This window comes from Melanostigma gelatinosum, assembly GCF_949748355.1.
Source record: "Melanostigma gelatinosum genome assembly, chromosome: 13".
In the NCBI taxonomy this organism is placed as follows: domain Eukaryota; kingdom Metazoa; phylum Chordata; class Actinopteri; order Perciformes; family Zoarcidae; genus Melanostigma; species Melanostigma gelatinosum.
In genome coordinates this window covers 12,364,467-12,381,196 of record NC_136646.1, presented here as the reverse complement: position 1 = coordinate 12,381,196, position 16,730 = coordinate 12,364,467, and the positions used below count along the sequence as shown (strand labels likewise).

Genomic DNA, 16,730 nt, shown 5'->3' with positions numbered 1-16,730 from the left:
TTACATACACACACACACACACACACACACACACACAGTGAATCTATTAGTTATCTCTCTTGTCTTCTCTCTCCTTCCCATGCAAAAAAACCCTGTGTACTCCTACATGTATTTATCACTCCCCAGAGAAGTTATTATCACTTACAAGACGCTGTTCTGTTCCCCGGGCTGCTCGCTTCAAATGATTAATCTGTTGTACAGAAGGAGTGTATATATATATATATATAGTCTATGGACATGTGGGGATCAGAGGTCAGGTTGAATCAAGTGCAGCACTCGATGATGATTCACTGTCTGGCTCAATGACACAAACAATCCATCTGCTGCCAAGCGGGATGTCTGTCAGCAGCGTGTTGCTTGTATCACCATCTCTGCATCACATTTTATTCACCATATACTGTACACACACACAAACACCCCCACACACACAGAGTATAAACCCACAAGTACACACACACACACACACACACACACCGATTGCATTTCTAAATAACAACACGCACCGGTTCTTTGTACAGCAATGTGCCAATTACCGCTGTCCTCCAGCTTCCATGTGGAGTGTAACGCTGTTCGGCACACTCTCACACCCACTAAGACCTGACATCTAATTGATGCATAGGTCAATATAATCGCTACACTTAGCCATTAAATACAGTACTGATCCACACAACAGTCGTTTTTGTCAGATTATTAAAACCAGGAGATTCAGCTTGAAGCAATACGCTGCAACATGTTGCTGAGCAGCGGTCCTCTTGAAATGTGTCCCTAATGGAGCCTATATGTGTGATGTAGCTCAGCTGAAGAGTTGCACTTAAGTAACTGGGCGAGAAATAACATCTGTCTGCACAACGAACTCAGTACAAGAACATTTCCTCAACAGCTTCTCAATCATTTCCTAGAATGCTCCTATACGTCAACAAAAGGGGTTGAACTTGTCTTTCAGCATAAAAGCACCTTCCTAAGAAAACCGCACTGAGCACAAGCAGAAGCCGGTACTGAGAAGTCTCAACGAGGGGCAGCACTTTGGATCTCAGTGAAAGATCAAAAGGTAAAAAGAAACCTGATTACATCCAATATTTTCAAATTTAAAGGCAAATTTAAGAACAGAGGTGTCATTTGGTGAAATGAACAGCAGTACAAACTTCGATTTTATAGATTGGATACAAATTGGACAGTCTATCATCTGTATCACTGCCCCTCTCACTCTTTTTTTTATCATATCAGCACCATCTTGTGTTCCACTTTATTCCCACACTGCACTGGGCTCCTAAGCTTTACTCAATCACAATAGAAGTCTCGACTTGAGCCGAGATGCTGGGCTTTGATTCAGTGCGAGGGGCTGGACAAATATTATTAGGAGTGGATTGAGGGAGTAACTCTTTTGATGTAACACTTCATTATTTCTTCCAGTAAATATTACAACAATTGAATTTAATATGAATCTGTGGGAAGAATAAACACTTCAGCAAAAAGATTATATTCTTCGTACACTCCCTAATGTTGTTTGAGTAAATAGAATAATACAATTGTATGAATGTATATATGTATATAGTATATATGAATATATATACATATATACATATGTATATACATATATATATATATTGTTTATATGTATGTATATATGTATATTCATATGCACGCATACATACAGTATCAGATTTTCCTGAACATGATTCTTTTCTGGTTAATGCAACATAACAGGAATCATTACTGCTTTTGATTTTTCGGAGACTGAATTGAAGCATTTTTTTAAAGACATATCAGCTTTATATTTTTTATTACACCCGACATCCTGCTTTCCATCCATGTACAATATTACACATCTTCTTAATGTTATCCGATAGCCCAGTGCACTTACTGCACATCACATTCAAAAAGGCACAGTTCAAAGAAAATCACAATTTTTTGTTTACATGAGCAAATGACACACAGTTGGTGACATGACACTCCCCAAATAGGTGGGATTTTTCTCCCTGGACTTTAAAAGAGTCTCACAGGCTTCTTACTATACCACGAGGTATTTAGCTTAAATCATAGAGTGGCCTTGTGATGGTTGATCCCGATTGAGCCATCCAGTCCATGTACTGCTCTCCAGCCCTCTCTGCAATCCTCTTGCCCATAGTCAGGATCCCTGCTGCCTGATTCCTGGAGCCGTGAAGGAGCTGGTTGAGTCGGCTCTGCAAGTTACGCTCATCTTCATTTCGTTTGCCCAAAGTAAGGATGCCAGCGGCGGCGTCTCCGGGGAGCGCTCCGGCAAAGTTTTTGCGACACAGAAACACAGAGAGGCGACAGGAGCGAGCTGGTTGTCTGCAGCATTCAGACATGCTGTGAGCATCACAGGCCAGTTGAGACAGCAGCAGCATCAAGACCAGCACCAGGACTTTCTGCTGGGCACAAGAGATTCGTTTACACCCAAATAACACTGTGCTGGCGTCAAAAGAATCCTTTATCATTCCTTGTATGTTCTTTATTGCACCATGATCAAAATGTTGCTGGTTAGATATTAATGGATAGATAGACAAACCTATGTATGATGAATATGAATCACTGAATCTCCAATAAAACCTTCATCTCTATAGTCAAAATGATATTACCAAATGAAATCAACCTAACGGAATGTAGTTTTTCTTCCTGTACAACTCTATTAATCATAGTCAAGCAATCTGCCTAAATCTGAGAGAAACTTGTTTATCACATGTAGGAACACCTACAGCCTGGTCTCTATTCAGCAACCCTTGTCCTTAGACGTGATACAAAGCATGACACAGAAAATACAAATGACAATGACTCTGTTGTAGGTGAAATGATAATACTGATGACATGAGTATAATGCTGCTCACGGATCCCTTCAACAGGGAAACAGATGTTTTGTAGAAGCGGACGCCCTACAGTTCCCCGTCAATGCAAACCAAGTACTCTGCTGTGAACTTGTACCTCCACAAGATACCAGTGACATGATGAAAATAAAATGCCCAATTTTTGAAGTATTTGTAATCATTTGTAACTTTTTTTTTTTAAATCACATAAAGTCAAATTAATAATTGAATAAAAACGAATACAACACATTTATAAAAACATGTTTAAGTCGGCTGCTTGCGTCTTGGTGAGGATACGAATACAAATGGCAAGTGTAAAAATAAATGAGACACCAACCTTAGGTGACTTAAAAGACCATGAATTCATGATGTGAAACAAATCGCTCACTAATCTCTAAATACACAATGAATCGGCTGTTTTACCCGGTTAGACGTGTCCATCCCAGCAGCTGTCTGGAAGTTGGTGGGGCGCCACGGCATCTTCTGGCTTGTGTGAAGGAGAGTCATCTGATCTTCTGATCTCCCCAGGGAAAGAATCATGTCTTTTATAGTGTCTGGTGGTGACCACACCGACGGACGTCATTTGTCCAACCACAAAACAGGACACAATATCACAAATTCTGCTCTTTGCTCATGATGAAACGCTCGCTGCCATTAATTAGCAGATTATCTCCAAGGCACTGACCTTTAATGGTTTTCCTTTGTGGCCGCATGCCAAAGGTTTATGAAAACATACCATTAAGATGACAGGTGAGGGTCAATTAGCTAATGTGTCCTACGAGTTCTAGGATATAAATATGTAAAAAGTCCAGACGCCCTTTCTCAATGCTAATGGCAAGCTCAGTCAAAAGGCATATTATTATGCCTCATAATGAGGTTCTATGGGCTTTATTCTCTTGCACAAAAGGTGCCATACTCACACATCAAGGGCAGTTTTGGCTTGCTCCTTCACAGAGCCATTACTAGCGGGGTGACGAGTGTTGATGAATTTATGAGCCCAGAGCTAAAAATAACGTCGAGTCGGATTATTTCAATTGAAAAAGACAGTTGCCTCTTTGCGACACCGCCGGTGCTGCGCTATAAGACCGAAGAACATCGGCACTGTCATAAGTAAACATAACAGGGTAACAAAATCACTTGAAAGCAATTATTGACTTTCAGATTGTTTTCGTCCTCACATCCTCATTTGCTTAATGTCTGTTGCCATCGTATGGACAACAGGAAGCATTGCTTTAAATAGACACAAAGTCATTTGTGATGAAATAAATGGCTTCCTTCTTGTTTATCGATAAGAGAAGATCTTTCGATCGAGAGAATTAAGAGTGCATCATAGTGCATCAGCAGCGCTCAATAAAGCCTTCCACACGCGTTATTGATTGCTGTAGATATTCTGTGAAAGCTGCTTTCAAAATGCTCTGAAGCGCGACTGATGTCAGTTTGAATACTTTCTCAAAAGTCATTCTCTGAAATACTTTTCAGCAAAATATCAGCGATTGATCGATACGTCGCTGAAATCCAGGTCAATTGACAACGGGCATATTTAACATCCTTCTACATGACATTTTCATGTATCCCGATTTGAAAGTCATTGGAGAGAAATGAAGAAGAGGAGACAGGATAAACAATGAAGCCAGTTTTAATGGGCCACTTAAAGGAGCTCTTACAGAATCCACACTCACTTTGCAGTGAAACACACGTTGGGTTATTGTTTGGACCCCCTGTGTTGTGGCGCTTACCAGTGATCCCTCGTTCCAGTCCCACATGCACTGGTTGTCCTGATCTGCACCACAGTTCAACAGGTGTCAAAATCACTGTACGTGTGGAAGTAATGCTAAAAAAAAAGAATCTGAATATCAATAGAACTAACAACAATTACAATAATATCAATCGTTAATCTGTGTCTGAAGAATTATTATATCAATATATGTTCCCTTCGTACATTTCACATACACTTTACATCTATATTCACTTTAAATTGTGTTTTTATTGACAGCAGTACTATGTTCCTGTTGACCTCTGACCTCTCAACAGGCAGGCTCAACTGTTCCAGTTGTGATCGGCTGGTGAGCTCCGCCACTAACTGACATGGGCCAGCTCCACCCTGGGGACCAAAACACTGATTCACGTAACGCCCCCCCCCCCACACACACACACACACACACACACACACGCACACACACACCCCCTGGGGGGGGGGAGTCAAGGAGACCCTGTGGGGAGAGTCCATGAATGCTGAAGAATGTAAATCCTGTGGAATGACTCTGGAGAGGTGTGTGGGGCTCGATGGAGGTCGGCGCCAGCAAGCGTGGCAAGAAGAGCGTCGTTGTGACCGAACACGTCGACGGCTGCAGTTTGTTTTTCTATTTTGGCTCTGAAGCTTCCTGGTTTGTGCTGAATTAGACATCTTTGCGACGCCTACAGAGCTCAGCCTACTCGAGCTGCTCTACGTTTGTGCACTCAAAATCAAAAGAAATGGCATCCTCTTCGTCGAAAGGGTCTGCGCTTAGCTTTACGTCTGCGATGGAGGAGTGCGAGCATGGAAAAAATGAAAGGTCAAAGACATGCCGAGGATTCTCTGGAAATGAAAAGGCAAATTTGTGGCAGAAAAATGCCAACGTGAGGTAAAGCCTGTACCCACAGAGCTAGAGTACATAATGGAGGGGCATGTAACTAGCACTTCCCAGAGAGAGAGACAGGGATATCTAACCGATCAAACTGCTTCATGCTTTCCTATGCCGAGACACACGCCAGAAGTCTGTTACCAGCTGTTACCCTTTTGGCTTTTCACAAGAGAGAAGACAGAAGAGACCTAAACTTCCTGGCTCAGATGGAAGATTATCTTCACAATGCACGACGGAGAAAAGTAAACATTGCCGTTCCAGTTTTCCATCCCGTTAAGAAATGTGTGATTGAAGTGTGAGGTCTCTCTCTCTCTCTCTCTCTTTTCTCCTCTGGCCAACTCAAACCCCGTCTCAGACTCGTGTCTCACTTCTAACACGACGGGTCTTCCTCGCCATCATCATCTCTTTAATCCTCTCGGCCAATTCCTCCAGGTCCCTTGCGTTACTGGCCTTCTCCATCTCTCGCTCGCTCTCTCCGTCTCTCTTTGAGCAGGATTCTCTGTGGGCACAGGCTGCGGGTCAGCAGGATCCGGCAGGATCGTCACCGACCGTCCCTTTCTCGGGGATGGCGTCCAGAGGTCCTGCCGCCCTCTGCTGCTGGCTCTGGAACTGTAACTGGAGCTGGGTTAGGGCTGGGGGTTGAGTATAGGCCGGTGGTTTTGAAACAGTTTGAACCAGAGGGAGAGCTGGTGGCTGGGGATATTGCTGGGGAAGCGGATGGAGATAAGCTGTCTGGGTTTGGGACTGGTGCAGTGGAGGAGGCTGTGGGTGGGTCTTGGCCTGAGGCTGCTGCTGTATCTGGACCGGCTGCGGCTGGTGATGAGGATGGTGCTGGAGCTGTGGGGAAGCGGCTCCGTTCTTACTGAGCCCACAGGACTGAGCTGCACAGTGGATCTGACGCAGAGTGTCCAGCGCCTCGCTCTTAGCGTGCTTCAGCAGGTCTGCCTGGCCCTGAGATAGAGCGAGACAGAAAGAGGGACCGCTTTGTTAACAACACGTGGAGACATAAACAGCAGGGAACATCTCCCGGTGTCCTCTCCCTCAGGGCTGCGTCATATTACAGTCTATCCGAGTAAGACGCCATCATCTAGAGCTGTGCTACAGTCTCTGGCCAGGTCTCTTTTGAAAAAGAGATTTTAATCTTTTAATTTGAATAAAATGAAATAAGGGAGGACAATTAGGTCAAGGTTGTACAGGAATACTATTTCCTCAGTGTACTGACTTAGAAAATGCAGAAGGGGGCAGTATAAAGCCACCCGCTGGTTGCCAGCCAGCCAGCCAGTCAACCGCTCCTCTTAGCTGGTGAATAGTGTTGGCACATGGTGATGATGTTATACTACATTTCTGCTCTTCATTTGGGAGCACCCCAGAGACGAGTCCCTGCCATATGTGGAGGAAGTGGTCAGGGCAGGCATCCTGCTTTACAGCACTGTCAAGTCACTCCGGGGCCACTGCCACGGCTGCCTGCCACCTTAAGTTGGCTGTCTCTGTCGTGTGGAAATGTGGTTGAGTCTTTTCCACAGGCGGTTATATCTGTGAATGAGAGGTGCTTATATCTGACCACATGCTTATTAAGAACTCTCTCCACATCTAGAGTATTTAAATCCTTGACTCTTGGGCACGGTAAGGCCTTGCAGCCTCTTTGAGTGTCCGGTCCGGCGCTTTCTTTACTCCACCTTCCCTCCAACATCCGTTCACAAACAAGTTAAGAGCATTTCTCCTCGGTGGATCTGTCTATTTGCCCCTCCCGCCCACTGAACTTCAGTCTGGACGCGTCCAGACCCGAAGCTTATGAACTTAACATCCCCATGAAGATGCACAGAATGACCCCCCCTCTGCCCCAGTATAAAGTCTACTGCCAATGGCAAAAGGGATAACGTTCTCAGTCAGCAAGGCAGGAAACAGCAGACTGACACGTCACAGAATGAGTAAAGGTGACCAACGCTTTACTCCCAGGTGATGGGAACACGCTGCGAGTGGCGTTTTCTACCTGAGCCACTCCAGCACGCAAAGCACGAGCATGAATAAATCATATGTTTGAAAAAAGAAAAGAAAAAAATCCAGAAATTATGTAAGCCATGACTCAGCAGGCATAAAATAAGACAAGCGAGAAGACTGCTCTGTGCTGCCAGAGATAAATCACGACGGCACTCGTATTCGGGTACATTCACCAGCTGGCCTGAAGCTATCCAAGGGGGGCTAAGCCTGAACGAGGGCAGACACCAAATCCCACCACTCGATCCGCATTAAGTTCTCTCCTAATCTCCCACTTGTTTATCAAAATCGTTCCATCCCCTTGACAGAAATTGGACCCTCAATAACGAGCCTTTACTGTATATTCTCCATCGCTGCCCCAGCACCTCAGACATTCTCCCTCACTCGCCACTTTGAAAACTGCACTTAAACCTCACCTGTTTAAATCTGCTTTTAACCTGCGACGCCAGTTATGTATGTTTTAGTTTTGTTTTTTTCCACGGTTGTTATGTCATCTCTCTGTTGTTGCTTTTATTGTTTCTGTTTTTACCACGTAAAGTGCCTTTGAGTGGAGAGCTACTTTAGCAGGGGCTCGATTAGGAATGTAGTAAAATACTTCAAACAACAGTTAATTACAGTAGAGACTACAATGGTGAGTGATTTGGTAGGCAACAAGAATCTACAGAGAAGACCAACACAATATGCCTCTCTGGCTTTGCTTTTCTTGTGGCAGCGAGGTAAGACGAGTGACAGGGTGGTCTCATTCACCATGACAGCTCTGATCTGACATTCAAAGTACGGTTGAAGAGCCAGTTTGAGAAACGGAGAGAGCACACAACTCTTCCTCTCACAGCTTCCCCTCCATTGCCCAGGCTTCCTCCAGGCCTGCTGAGCATCGGCGTTTTTTTTTGCATTTAGGGGCCCCGTGGGGCTCGGCCCCACCAGAGGGCGCCGGTGTACAGAAGAAGTTATCGTTAAATGTTTGCATCTTTTCATCACATTCTGAATAAAATCTTCTCTCAAACATAAACATATTGCTTTGTAGTGTGTGTAAATTTGCCTTCGTGCCTGAAGCTGCTTGCCCTTGGTGGGGCACGGCAGAACTGGCCCGACTGCATGTAGCTCTGGGCCGACAATGCATACGCGCGTGTGCGCTTGTTCAACATGAACTTTCAGATTGTGAGTGGGTTGATTTTAATGCTGCAAAGGGTGTACACGTCTTGCTAGCTAGCCAAAGAGGGACTGCTGTTGTACTTACGTTACCGTAACTTAGGGCTGGGCGATAAATCGATTTAATCGATTAATTCGAATGTGTGCTTTAAGGCGATGTGTTTTATTGAAAATCGAGAAAATCGCCCCCACCCCTTTTTCCCGTAGTAGAGTGCGCGCGCATTGTTTACAAACTAAAACAATGGCGGCCAGCAGCTTCACTGCTGCCGCCGCCACCTCACAAAAACAACCCAGCATTTTGGAGACATTCACCAACTGTACTCCGCATGAGAAGAAGAGTGCCCGGTGGAAAGCCATCACGGATGCAGTCGCGATGTATATCGCAAAAGATATGGTGCCCATATACACCGTGGAAAAGCCGGGGTTTATTCACCGTCTCAAAGCTTTGGACCCCAGGTACGTGCTACCAAGCCGTAAACATTTTTCTGACGTTGCCTTGCCTCGGCTGTACAATAGTACACGCCAAAGGATCTCTGCGGAGCTGGAGGGGATGTCATTCTACTCCGCAACAACTGACCTGTGGTCCAGCAGGTTGACCCAGACACCGATCCACTTGACTGGTGGAAGCGTCACCAACTTAACTTTCCAAGGCTAAGTACTTTAGCAAAGAAATACCTCTCTGTGCCAGCTACAAGTGCCCCCTCTGAGAGGCTTTTCAGTGTGTGGGGGGGGGCATTGTTACATGCCACCGTGCATGCCTGAAGCCAGAGGTAGTAGACAGGCTTGTCTTCCTGGCAAAAAATATTTAGAAAAAACATGCACTACTGTTTAATACTGTTGGTTATGTTGTGAATGCACTTGATTTTGTTTACATGCACTTATTTACTGTGCAAAATATGTTATGTTGATGTTAGATCAGATGTTGCACTTTTGAAAATGTGAATGTTAAAGGGTCATATACATTTTATTTCATGCTGTGTTTGTATCAGTGTATTCAGTTAGAAAAGCTTACTGTAAAAAGTTACATTTGCACAGTTGTTTACAATGGAAGGCTACTATTTAATGCCATTTAATGTTATGTTTAATTTAATTTTATATTTAAATGATTCAGGCAAACAAAAGAGTGACCAAATACTTTTTGTATACTACAGGCACCTTTCTACAATGTTCAGGTTTTGTTTGCACTTTATTTTTATCAACCTACTTGGGAAAATCATCACAAAATAAAAGAAAAAATTGTTTTCAACAGCTTCTGTCATCTGCAAAAAATTTTGGGGGAAAAAAATCGATTTAAATCGTGAATCGGATTTTTTGTAAAAAAATCGGAGATTTTTTTTTTAGGCCATATCGCCCAGCCCTACCGTAACTACAGTCGTGATGACTCGTGTGGATTATTTAACAACAGTACGATTTAGCGCTTTACCCCTGGAGCAAAAACTGGAAATGAAACGTTTGGCAGCACATCGACCAGCACATCTAAAGAAGGAAAAGACTAAAAAAAGAATAATTCCCCCACGAGTGGTTCAAAAGGAAAACGTGGTTAACGTATATGAACAGAAGCCCCGCTCCCACGTCTTCTTATGGGAGCGGAAACTGTCAGCAGGTGGATTTAAAGATTAGAAACATCTTTGCTGGTCATGGGCTGTTTGATGTTGAGAGATCTTTGACATTGTCATTTGGTTTTTTAGATGACATTGTTCGGCTGTAATTGTGTCATCTCTGCTGTTGGTGATACATTGGTCACAGCAGTCGCAGTGTCTCCTCTCACTTACTCGCACACAGTTGTGCAAGTGCATGGTTCAATGTGATATATCTGTGGGGTGTTTGGATTGCATCATCAAATCTCCTTCTGTGAATATTATGTGGCCCCACTGACATTTTCATGCCAAAAATCGGCCACTGCTGCTGAGGATCTGGAGAGGATGACAGGTGAAATAGCTGTGCATGGCTACCAGCCTTGGCAAACATGCACCAGCCTCTCACCAAATGTTCAGTATGAGACACAGCTTACAACTGAAGAATGGGAGGAGGAATGGGGGGGGGGGGGGAGTAGATGCCAAGATGCCTTCACGTTGAGAATGAGGCTCATGGAAGAAATTAGAGGACGACGGAGGGATGTGTGTGTTTGGAGAGACGAGGCAGGGATGGGAGGAGTTCAGGGTGGATGGAGGGAGTGCGGGTGAGAAAGGGATTATGTTTGGGTGTCAACCTGCTATGCTATTTAAGCACACGAGTTTCCCCAATTCTAGAGAGTGCCATGAAACTTAATTCAGATAAATCTTGCTGTTGCACACACGGCTGCTGTATTAGTGCAAGAAGAAAAACAAGAAAATACATTTAGCACTGATTCATTACTGCTATAGCCATCACCTTCACTCGTGCTGAAACTCTTGGTCGGTTAATCAATGAGTCAAAATGTAGCAGAAACAGTTTTGATAATCCATTAATCCTTGACGTTATTTATCGACAAAGCTGTTTCCTGTGTCCTAAATGTGCTGCTTTTATTATTAACCATTTGATGTCACAGTGAAAACAATCTGTTACGATTGTTAGTCAGGCCAAACAAACAATCTAAAGCAGTCACATTCATTTCTGAGTACTATTTTCTGACATGTCATAAACTAAACTAATAATCAGTTATTTGATGAACGATTTGTCGTTAATGGAACTTAATATTTACTTACAACTGGTAATCTTTACTGTCCTCCTTTCTGAGAAGGCAGACGTGCAAAAGGCAAAGAAGAATCACGCAATCAAACATTGACCTAACCTGACACTCAAGCAAAAAGGCTGAGCCAAGGGAGCGTCTTCACTCAATACCAAATGATTTCAGGGTGATGAGAGGAGATAAAAATACCCTGGCTGCGCTGTCCTTGCTTAGCAATACAGGCCCACTGTGCTGAGCAGCATGTGGGGTTTTATCAGTGCCGGTATTACCAACACAGCCTCGTAAAAAAGCAATGAGAATGAGGGCGTTGGGCAAATGGCGCAGGTGGAGACAACAACGCATTCTGCTGAGCATCATCTTCGGGCATGTCCAAGGGAGCCATTGTGTGCTTATGAGGAATAATAGTGCAGCGTGTGCGTGTGTCTGTGAATAAATGTATCCTATCGCGTCTTGTCAAGATAGTTGCATGAGCAAATAAAATAAAACAGTGTTTGGAATCAACAGTAATTAATTAGGAGATTAGAAGGGATGAGAGAGGAGGCAAATGCAATTAGCCCAGAGGGCTTTCTTAAAACACCATGTAGTTTAATATCAGCAACAGAATCTGGGATTCCTTATCTGATTACAGTCTCCAAAATAATCTCACATGTTGACATCAATCAAAGGTATTAGCCGGTACTTCACTCAAACTGGAGGTATATATATATATATATATATATATATATATATATACAGTACAGCTATACGGGTATTTGTTGTGCTCACTCCGTCTCACCTTGAGGACAGTGATGTTCCACGCGTAGCTCTCCATGGCCTTCTGAAGTTTGCGGCCTTTCAGACCTTCCTTTGCTCCAATGCGATGCAGGTCCTCATGGAAGTCCAGACCTGCACACACACACACACACACGACGACACACACACATGACATGTATAAAGATTATAAAGTTTGTATCAGTGAAGCCCCAAAACAGAGCTGCAATGCAAAAAGGACATTTTAGAAAGTTATAGGCTGTCTTAAAGTATTGTATTGATATAAAAACTAAACTAAGTGTCCAGACAAGTAAGAGCAATTACTGCACTTAAACCTAATTAAAGAATGTGGCTGAATTTGTCCCATTGCGAGTTGTTGACAGCTGCTGTTGTGTTTTGTATCATGTTTGTATGCAGGGACATACTGGGACTCTGAGATGGAGAGGCCTCTTATGCGCCTGCCCGGAGTGCGCCAGCCAAACACTTTTTGGCGGTATGTTTAAAACATACACAGTTTTTGTGGTATAAAGACAATCTGATGATGCTTACAACCTTCAAGACGCCTAAGGATGTTTGGCTAACACCTGCCTCCTCAGTTTGTATAAGCATGTCACCCTATGTACTGAATTAAAACAAGATGGCCAGACAAGCCGAGGTGAGCTGGAGCACAATGAAAATGACTGAGCCTTAAAGGAGGATCAGTTCAAATTGGGAGCGACATGTCGTATCCCCCCCTCCATATTTAAAGTATTGGATCAGCCAAGTCTGACAGGCAGCGTTGTGCTTTGCGCTCTGGCCCACGCTGCGGCCGAGGAGTTGGAAAATAAAAACCCCATGACCACAAGCCGGTTCGGCCTGGCACGGTTCGGCCTGGCACGGTTCGGCCTGGCACGGATCGGCCTGGCACGGATCGGCCTGGCACGGTTCGGCCTGGCACGGTTCGGCCTGGCACGGATCGGCCTGGCACGGATCGGCCTGGCACGGATCGGCCTGGCACGGATCGGCATGGCACGGATCGGCCTGGCACGGTTCGGCCTGGCACGGATCGGCCGTTCGGTAGTCTTCCAGATGGCCAGCCTGCCCATGTATGTATGTATTATCTCTAGTTAATTAATATTGTTTGCCTCGTACCTAAATGTATGTACTATGCTGCGCTTGTGTGTCTATGTGCACTTATGACTGCGTATGTACTATCGCTACGTATGTACACATGAAGGGCTGCTTCTATATGCATGTGTACTAATATGTGTATACCTGTTTTTAATTGCACATCTACTGTGGATCATGAGGAGGTAACCAGAGCACAAAAGTATTTAAGTATAGGAGTTATACAGAGAGTGTATACCTCCGACAAGGGTGGCCAGTCTCTAGATTTATAAGATATAAACATCAAGGTAACCTTTGTCTGCCTGCTCTTTTGTTCACGTTTTCACTGTTCTGCACAAAGTCTGCAGAACAAAAGTCAGCAGAACAAAAGTCAGCACCTTGACGGCTGCAATAGCAGTTCACCATACAAAGTGCTGCATTCCTAATAGGGGTAAAATTGAGGTAGCGCAACGCAGGCTAACCTCTAATTAGTGCATCAGTAGGTCCGGCTCCATTTAGCCCACGCAGACCAGTACTAATCCTCTGGGCTTTAAGAACAAACTCCTCCCAAAGCTGTGTGTGTGTCAGCCACAGGCCTCATGCCACTTCAGCTTTGATTCACCGATAAGACATTGAAGACACATAATACGCTATCATTCAAAAAAAAGCCCATCATCACAAGTCATTCATTCTTTAGTTCTCTGCTCCTTTAGTGACGAGCAGGCAGATACGGCACCTCGACTGCTGGTAAGAGAAGTCTGGATTCAATATTTTTTCCGTGAAAGAGCAGGAGGATGACCTCAGCCCAGTGGCAGACTCTTACTTGTTTCCAAGGGGAGAGATAAACAACACAACAACATTATTTGGCTTTGCCATTAAATGCCATCTCTTGGCCTGTCTGTTCAATTTCTGTGGTTCAATGTCACAAGAGTTGCCAGGCATTGATCCAGTCTCCTTCTTTCAGTGTCTTGCTCAAGGACACTTCTACTCAGAACACGTCCCAGCCAAGGATCGAACCCTCCGGTTACCAGACAACCCTCTTAGCCTAGTGAGCCAGTCGCCCCCAGAGTGTTTGACACTCACTACAACAGCATTTACCAGAATAATCTGCAGCACACTTAAAACAGATCGAGAGGTCAAGAAGTAAATACAGAAAACATGATCTCTGGCCTTCAGTGGACAGCACACATAACCTCGGAAAAAAAAGAGCCAGGGCCCCCCCTGATGATCTTTAATTTCTACATAAATGGTGATGTAGGGCCCTTGCAGAATCTCTCTTTCAGAGCCTGAAAGTTGTGTTAACAGGGTTTAGGGCTGATTTGATCTTCTAATCATGGTGTAGTTAATGGGCTGGTGCCGAGCTGAGCCGAGGAGATCGCAGGACTTGGGGAGGAAAGCAGACAGGGAGCTGAATAAGAGATGAAATTAGCTGGAGGCGGCTCGTCGCAATACGGCCTCTTCGAGCACTTAATTTCCCAATCATTAAGAATTTCCTTCCCCTAACAGTCACACAGCTGCTGTTCCTTACTGTCACTTAAACGAATTATAATAAACAAAAAGTGGACCCATGGCACACTCTGTAGAGACGGGATCTCATGCTTTGCTTGTCTACTGGAAAGAGAAAGAGAGAGAGAGAAATTGGTGCTGAGACAGACAGGAGGACCGAAGGGACAACGACACGTCTTCTCCGAGTAGACGCATACATGCAGACACAAAAACACACAGCTTGGTCCAGGCTTACAGTCTCTGCATAGAACAGAACGTTCCTTTTTTGCCTTTGTAATGAGTACTGCAGCAGAACCTCTTGTGCTCCAGATACACATGCACAGCAATGGAGACAGCTACAGCCAGAGATAATAAAATCAAACAGAATGATGAAAAACAAAGATGGAAAACAGGGTGAGGAGGAGATAAATACAGATCAGCGTTTTTATTAATTTATCACGTCATACACACCGCAGAGGCCTGGCAGAATATCATCATTGCAAATAGAGGAGGGAATATTTTCACGGGGAAATGACAGCGCAAAGCCGGGGATGATAAAGGGCGGGAGGTGTCTTTATCCCTTTGGATTTCCATGGTAATGGAGTCTACATGGAGTCAAATCATAGCAACAGAATCGCAGTGGTCAGATAGAGGAGAGAGTCTCTGCATGGGAAGGGAACATCAATAAATGAGCACGGTCAGGCTTGCAGGAAGGCAGCAGCTTCCAAACTCATCCAGCGAGTTTGCGCCTGGTTCAAGGCGGGATGCGGGGCTACAGACATTGGTATGTATCACGTTATGAGCGACTCCTCTAAAGGTACTATTTCCCATCGAATTGTGATGAAATCAAATTCTAAACTGACATAAAATATTCAGGCATCTTGCTCCCTGTGTGCTCTCGCTGCAAGACTGGAGCTGTGATAGTCATCCAAACTGATCAAATCATATGGGCAGACAATCCACTATGGGAGCTACATCCGTCATTACGAATAAAAGGATGTCTGCACTCTCGTCAATCGTGATGTTCTTTAGTTTGAAATGTGTCAGAGACTGCTGAGAAAATCCTTTTAGAAGCTGTGGCGCAAAGGCTGGCAAAGGAGAATGAGTGTGAGATTACACATGCATACAGACACGTAAGCCAGTGTAGACAGACACAAGCACACAGTGGTGCCAGAGCGTGCATCAGCTGTCTATCTGGTCCCCTATTAGCGGGGTGTGGGAGATGGCGAGCCATCAATAGTGCCCAGGGGAGGGGGCGGGGAATCATCCAGCACCTCTCCATCCTCATCAACACGTCAGCTTCACGGCCCTGATTATCTGAAACTGATTATCTGCAATAATGACTGGGCGTCAACGGAACACAGGAAGGAAAGAGGAGAGGGAGGAGGGAAGTAAGTAGTAACCCAAAACTGTCCCCCATCGCCCGCTTCTCATCGCCCGCTGTACAGGCGGTGGAACTGCCAACGTGACACCCATTCCACGTTGCTTTAACAAAACACGAAAGGCTATTTAGGAGGTAAGAGGTTAGTTGAAGTCGCTCACTCCAGACTGCAGCCTGCGCGTCATTGTGATTGTGGCGGTTTGCTGATGAGCAGAGCACACTTTTAATGGTGGTAGGGCAAACGTGTCAGAGCCAATCAAAGGCCTTTAATTTAGGTGCAGCGCGGACACACACACACACACACCCACACACACCCTAACCCGTCCCAAATTCTCTCTCCAATGCTCACAGCCTGTCCTCTTTTTACACTTCCCACACAGCCATTACACCAAAATGATTGGCTTCCGGATCAATCAAAAGGGACAAAACCTTCAATTCCATGCAAATGTCGGATGCCCGCCACTCTCTGACTCTCTGTTTTCAGGCCGTTGCTATTGTCACGCTCAGTCTCTACATAATCATATGGCTTACGAGATGGCTTCTGAAGGCTGCATTCAGTGCTCATCAGTCTATCAAAAGAGTCTCTCTCTCTCTCTCTCTCTCTCTCTCTCTCTCTCTCTCTCTCTCTCTCTCTCTCTCTCTCTCTCTCTCTCTCTCTCTCTCTCTCTCTCTCTCTCTCTCTCTCTCTCTCTCTCTCTCTCTCTCTCTCTCTCTCTCTCTCTCTCTCTCTCTCATGAACTGCGACACATGCTAAACAAGACAAAGATGACAGAAAG

General features: G+C 44.7%; 2 protein-coding genes across 2 annotated transcripts in view; both read right to left on the bottom strand.

The window, feature by feature from the left end:
* Nucleotides 1-2,024: 2,024 nt before the first annotated feature.
* hcrt (hypocretin (orexin) neuropeptide precursor) lies at nucleotides 2,025-3,326 on the bottom strand (the record flags this gene model as incomplete). The annotated part of the gene is made up of 2 exons (XM_079282314.1): nucleotides 2,025-2,387; nucleotides 3,243-3,326. The coding sequence occupies 2 exons, from the start codon at nucleotides 3,324-3,326 to the stop codon at nucleotides 2,025-2,027; spliced, it is 447 nt and encodes a 148-aa protein (XP_079138440.1).
* Nucleotides 3,327-4,454: 1,128 nt separating this feature from the next.
* The window catches only part of LOC306786974 (inactive phospholipase C-like protein 2), a 58,300-nt gene continuing 46,024 nt past the window's right edge, over nucleotides 4,455-16,730 (bottom strand). The window contains exons 5-6 of the mRNA XM_079281933.1: nucleotides 12,028-12,137; nucleotides 4,455-6,391 (exon numbers count right to left, since the gene is read on the bottom strand). Coding sequence (XP_079138059.1) covers nucleotides 5,960-6,391; nucleotides 12,028-12,137 — 542 coding nt within the window. The 3' untranslated portion in view covers nucleotides 4,455-5,959. The remainder of the gene's footprint in view (nucleotides 6,392-12,027; nucleotides 12,138-16,730) is intronic.